At 48.0% G+C, this 15,786-nt stretch overlaps 1 protein-coding gene across 1 annotated transcript in view; it reads left to right on the top strand.

Annotated features, from left to right (window-relative positions):
* Positions 1-2,506: 2,506 nt before the first annotated feature.
* The window catches only part of FTSJ3 (FtsJ RNA 2'-O-methyltransferase 3), a 30,120-nt gene continuing 16,840 nt past the window's right edge, over positions 2,507-15,786 (top strand). The window contains exons 1-3 of the mRNA XM_077251118.1: positions 2,507-2,639; positions 14,098-14,190; positions 14,299-14,404. Of these exons, the coding sequence (XP_077107233.1) occupies positions 14,124-14,190; positions 14,299-14,404 (173 nt within the window). The 5' untranslated portion in view covers positions 2,507-2,639; positions 14,098-14,123. The remainder of the gene's footprint in view (positions 2,640-14,097; positions 14,191-14,298; positions 14,405-15,786) is intronic.

Here is a 15,786-nt window from a genome sequence, read left to right as displayed (position 1 = left end):
CTGGCACCTCAGGGGTTCTGCCCATGTGACATGGTACCCTCAAACCATTCCAGCAAAATCTGAACTCCAATATGGCGCCTCTTCCCTTCTGAGCTATGCACTGTGCCTCGAAAGTAGTATTCCCCCACATATATGGGGTATCGGAGTACTGAGGAGAAATTGCACAACAAATTGGTGCAATTTCTCCTGCTACCAGTAGCGTAACTACTGGGGGGCAGAGGGGGCTGTGGCCCCGCGCTCTGAGGGGGCTTACCCGGAGCTGCACTACTGTAACTGTATCAGCGTGCACGTAGCGCCGATACAATTACATTCTGTGGCAGAGCAGGGAGAATTGATCTCCCTGCTCTGCTGCCTTGCTGATATGGGGCCCCAGAGCAGTCGGGGGGAGCGATGCCAGTAGCGGGCCCCCTGCCCATCATGGCAAGTTCAACTGTATCAGCATCTAGCCATTACAGCTGACTGCCTTGATGAGAGAAGAAGCGTTAGGTTCCCTTTCCCATCATCCCCCTGTCAGCGTCTGACGTCACCAACACTGACAGTGGGGGCGCAATGATGTCACTACTCATCGCCTGGAGTCCGAATATGAGCGGGAGCTCGGAGCAGAGGAGGAACCAGGAGGAAGAGAGTTTTTTTTATTTTAATTGAGGCAGCTTTACACTATAGAGGCTGCCTATGTGGGTGCATTATACTATATGGAGGCCTATAGGGCTGCATTACACTATAGAGGCTGCCTATGGGGGTGCATTATACTATATTGAGGCCTATGGAGGTACATTATACTATAGAGGCAGCATATGGGGGTGCATTACACTATAGAGGCTGCCTATGGGGGTGCATTATACTATATGGAGGCCTATGGAGGTGCATTATACTATAGAGGCTGCCTATGGGGGTGCTGCATTATACTATATGGAGGCCTATGGGGGTGCATTATATTATAGAGTCTGCCTATGGGGGTACATTATACTATATGGAGGCCTATAGGGCTGCATTTCACTACAGAGGCTGCATATGGGGGTGCATTATACAATAGAGTCTGCCTATGGGGGTGCATTATACTATAGGCTGCTTATGGGGGTGCATTATACTATAGAGGCTGCCTATGGGGGTGTATTATCCTATAGAGGCTGCCTATGGGGGTGCTGCATAATACTATATGGAGGCCTATATAGGTGCATTATATTATAGAGTCTGCCTATGGGGGTGCATTGTACTATAGAGTTTGCCTATGGAGCTGCATTATTCTATAGAGGCTGCCTATGGGGGTGCATTATACTATAGAGGCTGCCGCATTATACTATAGAGGCTGCCTATGGGGGTGCTGCATTATACTATATGGAGGCCTATGGGGGTGCATTATATTATAGCGTCTGCCTATGGGGGTGCATTGTACTATAGAGTCTGGCTATGGGGGTGCAGTGTACAATAGAGTCTGCCTATGGAGCTGCATTACACTATACAGTCTACCCATACATCAGTGATATCATACACAGGAGCTTTGTATATAGCAGACCTGGGCAAAGTGCGGCCTGTGGGCCACATCCGGCCATCTGGCTGTCTCAGTGCAGACCGAGACAGCAGAGGGGCTGAAAACAATGGCTCACAGTCCGCACTGTGGCCCAACATCATTTAACCCCTTACAAACATCAGTTGCTGTGAAAATCTGCTGTTTGCCCATTTTGATGCCAATTCTGATGCCCAGAACCCATTTAGGCCAGGCTGGAGAGACCTGCGTTTGATGAGGGGCACCACTATCTGTGTATTCTTAGTGTGAGCTCAGTGGCCCAAAATCATTTATTTATTATTCATTAACGCCCTTCGGTGCCCACTTTGATGCCCATTTTTGTGCCAGTTTTATAATTTTAATAACTGTATTTTTTGTTGTTAAACCTATAAAAAATAAAAAAAGGAAAAATTGCAGAATAAGGCTACGTTCACATTTGCGTTGTGCGCCGCTGCGTCGGCGACGCAACGCACAACGCAAACAAAACTACAACAAAACGCACGCTAAAACGCTGCGTTTTGCGCCGCATGCGTCCTTTTTTGCCGAAAGTTGGACGCAAAAAAAAATGCAACTTGTTGCGTTCTCTGCGCCCAACGCTTGCGGCCATGCGTCGCAAAACGCAGCACAACGCATGTCCATGCGCCCCCATGTTAAATATAGGGGCGCATGACGCATGCGGCGACGCTGCGGCGCCGAACGCTAATGTGAACGTAGACTTTAGAAACCAACTTCAGCTCACCCGCAGAGAAAGGACATGCCCGCGTTTCTACCAGAACGCAGCATGTCTGGCAGCGCTTTGCACGCAGTGAACATACGCCGAATCCAAAGCGCTGCTAGTTCCGGATCGTCTGCACCCGGTCTGACTGAAGTTGAACGTAGCTGAGCTCACTGAGGCAGCAATGCCGTATAATAATTCTGGACCTGACCACTAGGGGGCGAACTCTTCCTTTCTGGCGACGCGCTTTCGGATGCTGCTGTCCTCTCCGCTGTGTACTGCGCAGAACAGCCACAACTCAGTGCCCGACAGCATTCTGTGCTACCAGCGGCGTGACGTCATCTTCGGGCGCCGGAAGCTGCGCTGCTGGCCTGCGAGTGTGTCCACGTGAAAGAAGTGAGGAGAGAACAGTGAGCTTTGGTGAGTGCGAGTCGCCAGCTGCGTGTATTACCTGGGCAGTCCGGGCACATGGCACGGTGGGCTCTCTGCCATGAGCTGTGTAACGTGCGTTGTCTGCTGCTGTAAGAATTATCCATGATGTACATGTGTATTAAGAAAGAATTCTTATAGTAGCAACTCCTGACAGACTTGTGGCCATATCAGCTATAGTCACAGTGATTCTAGAGGAGAGAGTCCGGGCACATCCTTATCAGCTATAGTCACAGTGATTCTAGAGGAGAGAGTCCGGGCACATCCTTATCCGCTATAGTCACAGTGATTCTAGAGGAGAGAGGCCGGGCACATCCTTATCCGCTATAGTCACAGTGATTCTAGAGGAGAGAGTCCGGGCACATCCTTATCCGCTATAGTCACAGTGATTCTAGAGGAGAGAGTCCGGGCACATCCATATCAGCTATACTCTCAGTGATTCTAGAGGAGAGAGTCCGGGCACATCCATATCAGCTATAGTCACAGTGATTCTAGAGGAGAGAGTCCGGGCACATCCATATCAGCTATAGTCACAGTGATTCTAGAGGAGAGAGTCCGGGCACATCCTTATCAGCTATAGGCACAGTGATTCTAGAGGAGAGAGGCCGGGCACATCCATATCAGCTATACTCTCAGTGATTCTAGAGGAGAGAGTCCGGGCACATCCATATCAGCTATAGTCACAGTGATTCTAGAGGAGAGAGTCCGGGCACATCCATATCAGCTATAGTCACAGTGATTCTAGAGGAGAGAGTCCGGGCACATCCTTATCAGCTATAGGCACAGTGATTCTAGAGGAGAGAGGCCGGGCACATCCTTATCAGCTATAGTCACAGTGATTATAGAGGAGAGAGTCCGGGCACATCCATATCAGCTATAGTCACAGTGATTCTAGAGGAGAGAGTCCGGGCACATCCATATCAGCTATAGTCACAGTGATTCTAGAGGAGAGAGTCCGGGCACATCCATATCAGCTATAGTCACAGTGATTCTAGAGGAGAGAGTCCGGGCACATCCATATCAGCTATAGTCACAGTGATTCTAGAGGAGAGAGGCCGGGCACATCCATATCAGCTATACTCTCAGTGATTCTAGAGGAGAGAGTCCGGGCACATCCATATCAGCTATAGTCACAGTGATTCTAGAGGAGAGAGTCCGGGCACATCCATATCAGCTATAGTCACAGTGATTCTAGAGGAGAGAGTCCGGGCACATCCTTATCAGCTATAGGCACAGTGATTCTAGAGGAGAGAGTCCGGGCACATCCTTATCCGCTATAGTCACAGTGATTCTAGAGGAGAGAGTCCGGGCACATCCATATCAGCTATACTCTCAGTGATTCTAGAGGAGAGAGTCCGGGCACATCCATATCAGCTATAGTCACAGTGATTCTAGAGGAGAGAGTCCGGGCACATCCATATCAGCTATAGTCACAGTGATTCTAGAGGAGAGAGTCCGGGCACATCCTTATCAGCTATAGGCACAGTGATTCTAGAGGAGAGAGGCCGGGCACATCCATATCAGCTATACTCTCAGTGATTCTAGAGGAGAGAGTCCGGGCACATCCATATCAGCTATAGTCACAGTGATTCTAGAGGAGAGAGTCCGGGCACATCCATATCAGCTATAGTCACAGTGATTCTAGAGGAGAGAGTCCGGGCACATCCTTATCAGCTATAGGCACAGTGATTCTAGAGGAGAGAGGCCGGGCACATCCTTATCAGCTATAGTCACAGTGATTATAGAGGAGAGAGTCCGGGCACATCCATATCAGCTATAGTCACAGTGATTCTAGAGGAGAGAGTCCGGGCACATCCATATCAGCTATAGTCACAGTGATTCTAGAGGAGAGAGTCCGGGCACATCCATATCAGCTATAGTCACAGTGATTCTAGAGGAGAGAGTCCGGGCACATCCATATCAGCTATAGTCACAGTGATTCTAGAGGAGAGAGGCCGGGCACATCCATATCAGCTATACTCTCAGTGATTCTAGAGGAGAGAGTCCGGGCACATCCATATCAGCTATAGTCACAGTGATTCTAGAGGAGAGAGTCCGGGCACATCCATATCAGCTATAGTCACAGTGATTCTAGAGGAGAGAGTCCGGGCACATCCTTATCAGCTATAGGCACAGTGATTCTAGAGGAGAGAGGCCGGGCACATCCTTATCAGCTATAGTCAGTGATTCTAGAGGAGAGAGTCCGGGCACATCCATATCAGCTATAGTCACAGTGATTCTAGAGGAGAGAGTCCGGGCACATCCATATCAGCTATAGTCACAGTGATTCTAGATGAGAGAGTCCGGGCACATCCTTATCAGCTATAGTCACAGTGATTCTAGAGGAGAGAGTCCGGGCACATCCATATCAGCTATAGTCACAGTGATTCTAGAGGAGAGAGTCCGGGCACATCCATATCAGCTATAGTCACTGATTCTAGAGGAGAGAGTCCGGGCACATCCATATCAGCTATAGTCACAGTGATTCTAGAGGAGAGAGTCCGGGCACATCGTTAACAGCTATAGGCACAGTGATTCTAGAGGAGAGAGTCCGGGCACATCCTTATCAGCTATAGTCACAGTGATTCTAGAGGAGAGAGTCCGGGCACATCCATATCAGCTATAGTCACAGTGATTCTAGAGGAGAGAGTCCGGGCACATCCTTATCAGCTATAGTCACAGTGATTCTAGAGGAGAGAGTCCGGGCACATCCATATCAGCTATAGTCACAGTGATTCTAGAGGAGAGAGTCCGGGCACATCCATATCAGCTATAGTCACAGTGATTCTAGAGGAGAGAGTCCGGGCACAACCTTATCAGCTATAGTCACAGTGATTCTAGAGGAGAGAGTCCGGGCACATCGTTAACAGCTATAGGCACAGTGATTCTAGAGGAGAGTGTCCGGGCACATCCTTATCAGCTATAGTCACAGTGATTCTAGAGGAGAGAGTCCGGGCACATCCATATCAGCTATAGTCACAGTGATTCTAGAGGAGAGAGTCCGGGCACATCCATATCAGCTATAGTCACAGTGATTCTAGAGGAGAGAGTCCGGGCACATCCATATCAGCTATAGTCACAGTGATTCTAGAGGAGAGAGTCCGGGCACATCCATATCAGCTATAGTCACAGTGATTCTAGAGGAGAGAGTCCGGGCACATCCTTATCAGGTATAGTCACAGTGATTCTAGAGGAGAGAGTCCGGGCACATCCTTATCAGCTATAGTCACAGTGATTCTAGAGGAGAGAGTCCGGGCACATCCTTATCAGCTATAGTCACAGTGATTCTAGAGGAGAGAGTCCGGGCACATCCATATCAGCTATAGTCACAGTGATTCTAGAGGAGAGAGTCCGGGCACATCCATATCAGCTATAGTCACAGTGATTCTAGAGGAGAGAGTCCGGGCACATCCTTATCAGCTATAGTCACAGTGATTCTAGAGGAGAGAGTCCGGGCACATCCTTATCAGCTATAGTCACAGTGATTCTAGAGGAGAGAGTCCGGGCACATCCATATCAGCTATAGTCACAGTGATTCTAGAAGAGAGAGTCTGGGCACATCCATATCAGCTATAGTCACAGTGATTCTAGAGGAGAGAGTCCGGGCACATCCATATCAGCTATAGTCACAGTGATTCTAGAGGAGAGAGTCCGGGCACATCCATATCAGCTATAGTCACAGTGATTCTAGAGGAGAGAGTCCGGGCACATCCATATCAGCTATAGTCACAGTGATTCTAGAGGAGAGAGTCCGGGCACATCCATATCAGCTATAGTCACAGGGATTCTAGAGGACAGAGTCCGGGCACATCCATATCAGCTATAGTCACAGGGATTCTAGAGGAGAGAGTCCGGGCACATCCTTATCAGCTATAGTCACAGTGATTCTAGAGGAGAGAGTCCGGGCACATCGTTAACAGCTATAGGCACAGTGATTCTAGAGGAGAGAGTCCGGGCACATCCTTATCAGCTATAGTCACAGTGATTCTAGAGGAGAGAGTCCGGGCACATCCATATCAGCTATAGTCAGTGATTCTAGAGGAGAGAGTCCGGGCACATCCATATCAGCTATAGTCACAGTGATTCTAGAGGAGAGAGTCCGGGCACATCCATATCAGCTATAGTCACAGGGATTCTAGAGGAGAGAGTCCGGGCACATCCATATCAGCTATAGTCACAGTGATTCTAGAGGAGAGAGTCCGGGCACATCCATATCAGCTATAGTCACAGTGATTCTAGAGGAGAGAGTCCGGGCACATCCTTATCAGCTATAGTCACAGTGATTCTAGAGGAGAGAGTCCGGGCACATCCATATCAGCTATAGTCACAGTGATTCTAGAGGAGAGAGTCCGGGCACATCCATATCAGCTATAGTCACAGTGATTCTAGAGGAGAGAGGCCGGGCACATCCATATCAGCTATAGGCACAGTGATTCTAGAGGAGAGAGGCCGGGCACATCCATATCAGCTATAGTCACAGTGATTCTAGAGGAGAGAGTCCGGGCACATCCATATCAGCTATAGTCACAGTGATTCTAGAGGAGAGAGGCCGGGCACATCCATATCAGCTATAGGCACAGTGATTCTAGAGGAGAGAGGCCGGGCACATCCATATCAGCTATAGTCACAGTGATTCTAGAGGAGAGAGTCCGGGCACATCCATATCAGCTATAGTCACAGTGATTCTAGAGGAGAGAGTCCGGGCACATCCTTATCAGCTATAGTCACAGTGATTCTAGAGGAGCGAGTCCGGGCACATCGTTAACAGCTATAGTCACAGTGATTCTAGAGGAGAGAGTCCGGGCACATCCATATCAGCTATAGTCACAGTGATTCTAGAGGAGAGAGTCCGGGCACATCCATATCAGCTATAGTCACAGTGATTCTAGAGGAGAGAGTCCGGGCACATCCATATCAGCTATAGTCACAGTGATTCTAGAGGAGAGAGTCCGGGCACATCCTTATCAGCTATAGTCACAGTGATTCTAGAGGAGAGAGTCCGGGCACATCCTTATCAGCTATAGTCACAGTGATTCTAGAGGAGAGAGTCCGGGCACATCCATATCAGCTATAGTCACAGTGATTCTAGAGGAGAGAGTCCGGGCACATCCATATCAGCTATAGTCACAGTGATTCTAGAGGAGAGAGTCCGGGCACATCCTTATCAGCTATAGTCACAGTGATTCTAGAGGAGAGAGTCCGGGCACATCGTTAACAGCTATAGGCACAGTGATTCTAGAGGAGAGAGTCCGGGCACATCCTTATCAGCTATAGTCACAGTGATTCTAGAGGAGAGAGTCCGGGCACATCCATATCAGCTATAGTCACAGTGATTCTAGAGGAGAGAGTCCGGGCACATCCTTATCAGCTATAGTCACAGTGATTCTAGAGGAGAGAGTCCGGGCACATCCTTATCAGCTATAGTCACAGTGATTCTAGAGGAGAGAGGCCGGGCACATCCTTATCAGCTATAGTCACAGTGATTCTAGAGGAGAGAGTCCGGGCACATCCTTATCAGCTATAGTCACAGTGATTCTAGAGGAGAGAGTCCGGGCACATCCATATCAGCTATAGTCACAGTGATTCTAGAGGAGAGAGTCCGGGCACATCCTTATCAGCTATAGTCACAGTGATTCTAGAGGAGAGAGGCCGGGCACATCCTTATCAGCTATAGTCACAGTGATTCTAGAGGAGAGAGTCCGGGCACATCATTATCAGCTATAGTCACAGTGATTCTAGAGGAGAGAGTCCGGGCACATCCTTATCAGCTATAGTCACAGTGATTCTAGAGGAGAGAGGCCGGGCACATCCTTATCAGGTATAGTCACAGTGATTCTAGAGGAGAGAGTCCGGGCACATCCTTATCGGCTATAGTCACAGTGATTCTAGAGGAGAGAGTCCGGGCACATCCTTATCGGCTATAGTCACAGTGATTCTAGAGGAGAGAGGCTGGGCACATCCTTATCAGGTATAGTCACAGTGATTCTAGAGGAGAGAGGCCGGGCACATCCTTATCAGCTATAGTCACAGTGATTCTAGAGGAGAGAGGCCGGGCACATCCTTATCAGCTATAGTCACAGTGATTCTAGAGGAGAGAGTCCGGGCACATCCTTATCAGCTATAGTCACAGTGATTCTAGAGGAGAGAGGCCGGGCACATCCTTATCAGCTATAGTCACAGTGATTCTAGAGGAGAGAGGCCGGGCACATCCTTATCAGCTATAGTCACAGTGATTCTAGAGGGGAGAGGCCGGGCACATCCTTATCAGCTATAGTCACAGTGATTCTAGAGGAGAGAGTCCGGGCACATCCTTATCAGCTATAGTCACAGTGATTCTAGAGGAGAGAGTCTGGGCACATCCTTATCAGCTATAGTCACAGTGATTCTAGAGGAGAGAGGCCGGGCACATCCTTATCAGCTATAGTCACAGTGATTCTAGAGGATAGAGGCCGGGCACATCCATATCAGCTATAGTCACAGTGATTCTAGAGGAGAGAGTCCGGGCACATCCATGTCAGCTATAGTCACAGGGATTCTAGAGGAGAGAGGCCGGGCACATCCATATCAGCTATAGTCACAGTGATTCTAGAGGATAGAGGCCGGGCACATCCTTATCAGTGATAGTCACAGTGATTCTAGAGGAGAGAGTCCGGGCACATCCATATCAGCTATAGTCACAGTGATTCTAGAGGAGAGAGTCCCGGCACATCCATATCAGCTATAGTCACAGTGATTCTAGAGGAGAGAGTCCGGGCACATCCTTATCAGTGATAGTCACAGTGATTCTAGAGGAGAGAGTCCGGGCACATCCATATCAGCTATAGTCACAGCTATTCTAGAGGAGAGAGTCCCGGCACATCCATATCTGCTATAATCACAGTGATTCTAGAGGAGAGAGTCTGGTCACATCCTTATCACCTATAGTCACATTGATTCTAGAGGAGAGAGTCCGGGCACATCCTTATCAGCTATAATTACAGTGATTCTAGAGGAGAGAGTCCGGGCACATCCTTATCAGCTATAGTCACAGTGATTCTAGAGGAGAGAGGCCGGGCACATCCTTATCAGCTATAGTCACAGTGATTCTAGAGGAGAGAGTCCGGGCACATCCTTATCAGCTATAGTCACAGTGATTCTAGAGGAGAGAGTCCGGGCACATCCTTATCAGCTATAGTCACAAGGATTCTAGAGGAGAGAGGCCGGGCACATCCTTATCAGCTATAGTCACAGTGATTCTAGAGGATAGAGGCCGGGCACATCCATATCAGCTATAGTCACAGTGATTCTAGAGGAGAGAGTCCGGGCACATCCATGTCAGCTATAGTCACAGTGATTCTAGAGGAGAGAGTCCGGGCACATCCATATCAGCTATAGTCACAGTGATTCTAGAGGAGAGAGTCCGGGCACATCCTTATCAGTGATAGTCACAGTGATTCTAGAGGAGAGAGTCCGGGCACATCCTTATCAGCTATAGTCACAGCTATTCTAGAGGAGAGAGTCCCGGCACATCCATATCTGCTATAGTCACAGTGATTCTAGAGGAGAGAGTCTGGTCACATCCTTATCACCTATAGTCACATTGATTCTAGAGGAGAGAGTCCGGGCACATCCTTATCAGCTATAATTACAGTGATTCTAGAGGAGAGAGTCCGGGCACATCCTTATCAGCTATAGTCACAGTGATTCTAGAGGAGAGAGTCCGGGCTCATCCTTATCAGCTATAGTCTCAGTGATTCAAGAGGAGAGAGCCCGGGCACATCCTTATCAGCTATAGTCACAGTGATTCTAGAGGAGAGAGTCCGGGCACATCCTTATCAGCTATAGTCACAGTGATTCTAGAGTGGAGAGTCCGGGCACATCCTTATAGTCACAGTGATTCTAGAGGAGAGAGTCCGGGCACATCCATATCAGCTATAGTCACAGTGATTCTAGAGGAGAGAGTCCGGGCACATCCTTATCAGCTATAGTCACAGTGATTCTAGAGTGGAGAGTCCGGGCACATCCTTATCCGCTATAGTCACAGTGATTCTAGAGGAGAGAGTCTGGTCCATCCATATCATCAATAGTCACAGTGATTCTAGAGGAGAGTGTCCGGGCACATCCATATCAGCTATAGTCACAGTGATTCTAGAGGAGAGAGTACGGGCACATCCTTATCAGTGATAGTCTCAGTGATTCTAGAGGAGAGAGTCCGGGCACATCCATATCAGCTATAGTCACAGTGATTCTAGAGGAGAGAGTCCGGGCACATCCTTATCAGCTATAGTCACAGTGATTCTAGAGTGGAGAGTCCGCGCACATCCTTATCCGCTATAGTCACAGTGATTCTAGAGGAGAGAGTCCGGGCACATCCTTATCAGCTATAGTCACAGTGATTCTAGAGGAGAGAGTCTGGTCCATCCATATCATCAATAGTCACAGTGATTCTAGAGGAGAGAGTCCGGGCACATCCTTATCAGTGATAGTCACAGTGATTCTAGAGGAGAGAGGCCTGGCACATCCTTATCAGCTATAGTCACAGTGATTCTAGAGTGGAGAGTCCGGGCACATCCTTATCAGCTATAGTCACAGTGATTCTAGAGGAGAGAGTCCGGGCACATCCATATCAGCTATAGTCACAGTGATTCTATAGGAGAGAGTCCGGGCACATCCTTATCAGCTATAGTCACAGTGATTCTAGAGGAGAGAGTCCGGGCACATCCTTATCAGCTATCTTCACAGGGATTCTAGAGGAGAGAGGCCGGGCACATCCTTATCAGCTATAGTCACAGTGATTCTAGAGGATAGAGGCCGGGCACATCCATATCAGCTATAGTCACAGTGATTCTAGAGGAGAGAGTCCGGGCACATCCATGTCAGCTATAGTCACAGTGATTCTAGAGGAGAGAGTCCGGGCACATCCTTATCAGCTATAGTCACAGTGATTCTAGAGGAGAGAGTCCGGGCACATCCTTATCAGCTATAGTCACAGTGATTCTAGAGGAGAGAGTCTGGTCCATCCATATCATCAATAGTCACAGTGATTCTAGAGGAGAGAGTCCGGGCACATCCTTATCTGCTATAGTCACAGTGATTCTAGAGGAGAGAGTCTGGTCCATCCATATCATCAATAGTCACAGTGATTCTAGAGGAGAGAGGCCCAACATATACATATTGTCTATAGGCACCGTCATTCTAGAAGAGAGAGTCCGGTCACATCAATATCATCAATAGTCACAGTGATTCTAGAGGAGAGAGTCCGGGCACATCCATAGCTTTAATAGTCTCAGTGATTCTAGAGGAGAGAGTCCCATAACATCCATATCATCAATAGTCACATGTTGGCTTACTGAAATGTATGTTCAGTAAATGTACTCAATACTTGGTTGGGGCTCCTATTGCATCAATCACTGCATCAATAAAAAAACACAAAAATCGAGCTTGGATTAAGTTGGTATACATGCAATACATAAACGCATGTTCACATTGACCATAAAGCATACAAAACCTACAAGAAACAAAATGAGCAAAAAACCCTGCTGTAACTAAATAAGTAAAAAGCAAAAGTGCATTTAAATAACTCGGGGTTCTTATTAATACTGTTTTTGATCAAAAATAGTATAAAAGCCATCCCACTGTTGTCTAGGTGCCCCTGATCAGGACGGAACTTATACTGTCTAATTTTAAAAACCTTACCCTGTGTCAGAGTTGACCTCAGTGTGTGAATGAGGGCAGACAAAAGGACCGGGTCCCAACCAGTGGACACCAGTCCGGGGAAGCCTTTAAGGCTGGCGTCACACTGGCAACTTAAATGGACTAGTGCAATGCGATTAAAAATCGCATTGCACTCGGACCAATGTTAAATTATGGGGCAGCTCCCAGCAGCCGACTTTTTGTTGGCCGTTTTCCTCGGTCCGAGACAATCGCAGCATGTTGCGATTGTCACGGACACTCGGCCGACTCTCGGCTCACTCGCACCCATATCATCCGAGTGCTGTGCGTTATAAGCGGACCCCAGCAATGGAGGAGATGGGGAAATTAGTTTATCCGCCTCCTCCACAGCTGTGCTCCGATCTGCTCTGTGCGAGAGAATCGGAGCACAGACGCATGACACTCGCAGCAGAGCAGGAGCAGAGGGTCATTAACATATAGCAACCGATGCTTTCGCATCGAATGTAATACGCTAGTGTGACGCCGGCCTAAATGTAATTTCCAGCTCAGGAAAGGGAGGCTCCTTTTGCATCAATTACTTGAATTGCTGTTTTTTTTGTTTATGCGCCCCCCAACCACCCCCCCTTCCCCCCCTAAAAAACTAACTAAAGTTACATGATTGTGGAGCCTACTGAAACAGACTAGGGGACCTTTTTAAATGCTTAGGAAGCCTTTGCAGGTGTTTGTTAATTATTCTAATTTACTGAGATAATCATTTTTGGGTTTTCATTGGCTGGAAGCCATAAACATAAACAGAAATAAACACTAGAAATGGTAAACAGTATCCATGTGCTTGATTGGCCAGCAAACTCACCTGACCTTAACCCCATAGAGAATCTATAGGACATTGTCAAGAGGAAGATGAGAGGCACCAGACCCAACAATGCAGACGAGCTGAAGGCTGCTATCAAAGCAACCTGGGCTTCCATAACACCTCAGCAGTGCCACAGGCTGATCGCCTCCATGCCACACCACATTGATGCAGTAATTGTTGCAAAAGGAGCCCCGACCAAGTATTGAGTGCATTTACTGAACATACATTTCAGTAGGCCAACATTTTGGATTTTACAATCACTTTTCAAACTGGTGTTATGAAGTATTCTAATTTCCTGAGATAATGACTTTTGGGTTTTCATCGGCTGTAAGCCATAATCATTAACATTAACAGAAATAAACACTTGAAATAGATCACTGTTTAAAATGACTATATAAAATATGAGTTTCAATTTTGGTATTGAAGAACTGAAATTAACTTTTTGATGATATTCTAATTTTGTGAGAAGCACTTGTATAATACCATCCACAGTGATTCTGTAAGGATATGTGTGTCTATGAGGCTGTAAGTTTGACTTAGGAGATTTGCAGCCCGAATATGGACTGTGACAGACACCCGCCTGAGCCCTGCCTTATATTGATGATCTATCCTCCTGTCATCAGTGTAAGATTTGTGGGGTTTGGACACCAGCATCCCCACCGAGCAGCTGTAATGAGTGTAAGGAGTGAATGTTTCTGGGTGCTGCATATAAGCTCCTATTCTTTCCAACGACAGCTGATCCGCACTACCCAGCAGCTGCCACTAAGTTGTGTACATTGCAGTTACAGCTCCATGTACTCTTACATTAGGTCAGCAGTGGTGGTAATAACAGCTGATCTGGGCGGTTCTGGGTGTCAACCCCCTGCAATTTTAAATTGATGACCTGAGGATCGATCAGATTGAGGTTCTTTTTAGCCACATCCTCTCATTTTTTTTTCTCTAGAGTTTCCTATCAACATAAATTTTGTACAATGGGCAAAAAAGGAAAAATAGGAAAGAGCCGAAAGGATAAATTTTATCATCTGGCTAAGGAAACAGGTAAGCAGTCTTTTCTCAGGAGGATGGGGGGATAATAGACAGTGACTATAATATTCCATCTGACCCCTCTGCATTTTTGACTACTGTGTGTTGTGTTCTTGTTTCCAGGGTACCGCTCCCGTTCCGCATTTAAGCTCATTCAGCTTAATAGAAAGTTTCAGTTCCTGCAGAAGGCTCGGGCACTCATTGATCTGTGTGCTGCCCCCGGAGGGTGGTAAGTGGTGGTGCATGCACTTGGCTTGCTGAATGTGTTGCAGTCACTTGTTTAACCCCTTAACGACCGCCGATACGCCTTTTAACGACGGCAGTTAAGGATACTTAAACCACAGCGCCGTTAATTAACGGCGCTGTGGAAAAAGTGAATAGCGCCCCCCAGAGTCGGATTTTCTCTGGGGTCTCGGTTACCGGGGGTAGCCGAGACCCCAGAGAACATGATTCGGGGTTTCTTTACTGACCCCCGAGTTGCGATCGCTGGTAATTAACAGTTTACCGGCGGTCGCAAAAAAAAACAAAACGCTATTTCTCATTTAATTTCTCTGTCCTCTGATGTGATCGCACATTAGAGGACAGAGAAATGGGGTCCCCGATCGCCCCCGGTAGACCCCCGATATTCACCTGTCTCCCCCGGTGCTCCTCGTGGCTCCCCATGGGCGCTGCCATCTTGTTCTGGCCAAAAAATGGCGGGTGCATGCACAGTGCGCCCGCCGGCCGGCACCCGGAAGATCTTTGGGGTCTCGGCTGCCGGGGGTAGCCGAGACCCCAAAGAACTTGATCGGGGTCGGTTTTTACCGACCCCTGTTTTGCGATCGCTGGTAATTAACTGTTTACCGGCGACCGCAAAAAAAAAAGCGATGTGTAATTCTCTGTCCTCTGATGTGATCGCACATCAGAGGACAGAGAAATAGGGGGATTCGGGGACCCTGTTATACTTACCGGTGTCCCTGGGTCCTCCTGTGTCCTCTCCTGGCCGCTGGCTTCTTCCTCTGGTAAGAAAATAGCGGGCCATTGCGCAGTGCGCCCGCCATGATCTGCCGGCCGGCAGCTAGAGGTGTTGGGGCTAAAATTAGGGTTAGGGTTGGGGCTAAATGTAGAGTTAGGGTTGGGGCTAAAGTTAGGGTTGGGGCTAAATTTAGGGTTGGGGCTATATTTAGGGTTAGGGTTAGGGTTGGGGCTAAATTTAGGGTTAGGGTTGGGGCTAAATTTAGGGTTAGGGCTGGGGCTAAAGTTAGGGCTAGGGTTAGGGCTACAGTTAGGGCTAGGGTTAGGGTTGGGGCTAAAGTTAGGGTTGGGGCTAAAGTTAGGGTTGGGGCTAAAGTTAGGGTTAGGGCTAATGTTAGGACTAGGGTTGCGGCTAAAGTTAGGGTTAGAGTTGGGATTAGGGTTAGGGTTTGGATTAGGGTTGGCATTAGGGTTACGTTTGGGATTAGGGTTAGGTTTGGGATTAGGGTTAAGATTAAGGTTGGGATTAGGGTTAGGGGTGTATTGGGATTAGGGTTAGGTTTGAGGTTAGGGTTGAGATTAGGATTAGGGGTGTGTTGGATTTAGGGTTCTGAATAGGGTTATGGTTGTTTTGGGGTTAGGGTTGTGATTTTCGTT

The sequence above is a fragment of the Ranitomeya variabilis genome, chromosome 4 (assembly GCF_051348905.1).
Source record: "Ranitomeya variabilis isolate aRanVar5 chromosome 4, aRanVar5.hap1, whole genome shotgun sequence".
Lineage (NCBI taxonomy): Eukaryota > Metazoa > Chordata > Amphibia > Anura > Dendrobatidae > Ranitomeya > Ranitomeya variabilis.
The sequence above is the reverse complement of the archived record's forward strand: the minus strand, read 5'-3'. Positions and strand labels throughout refer to the sequence as shown.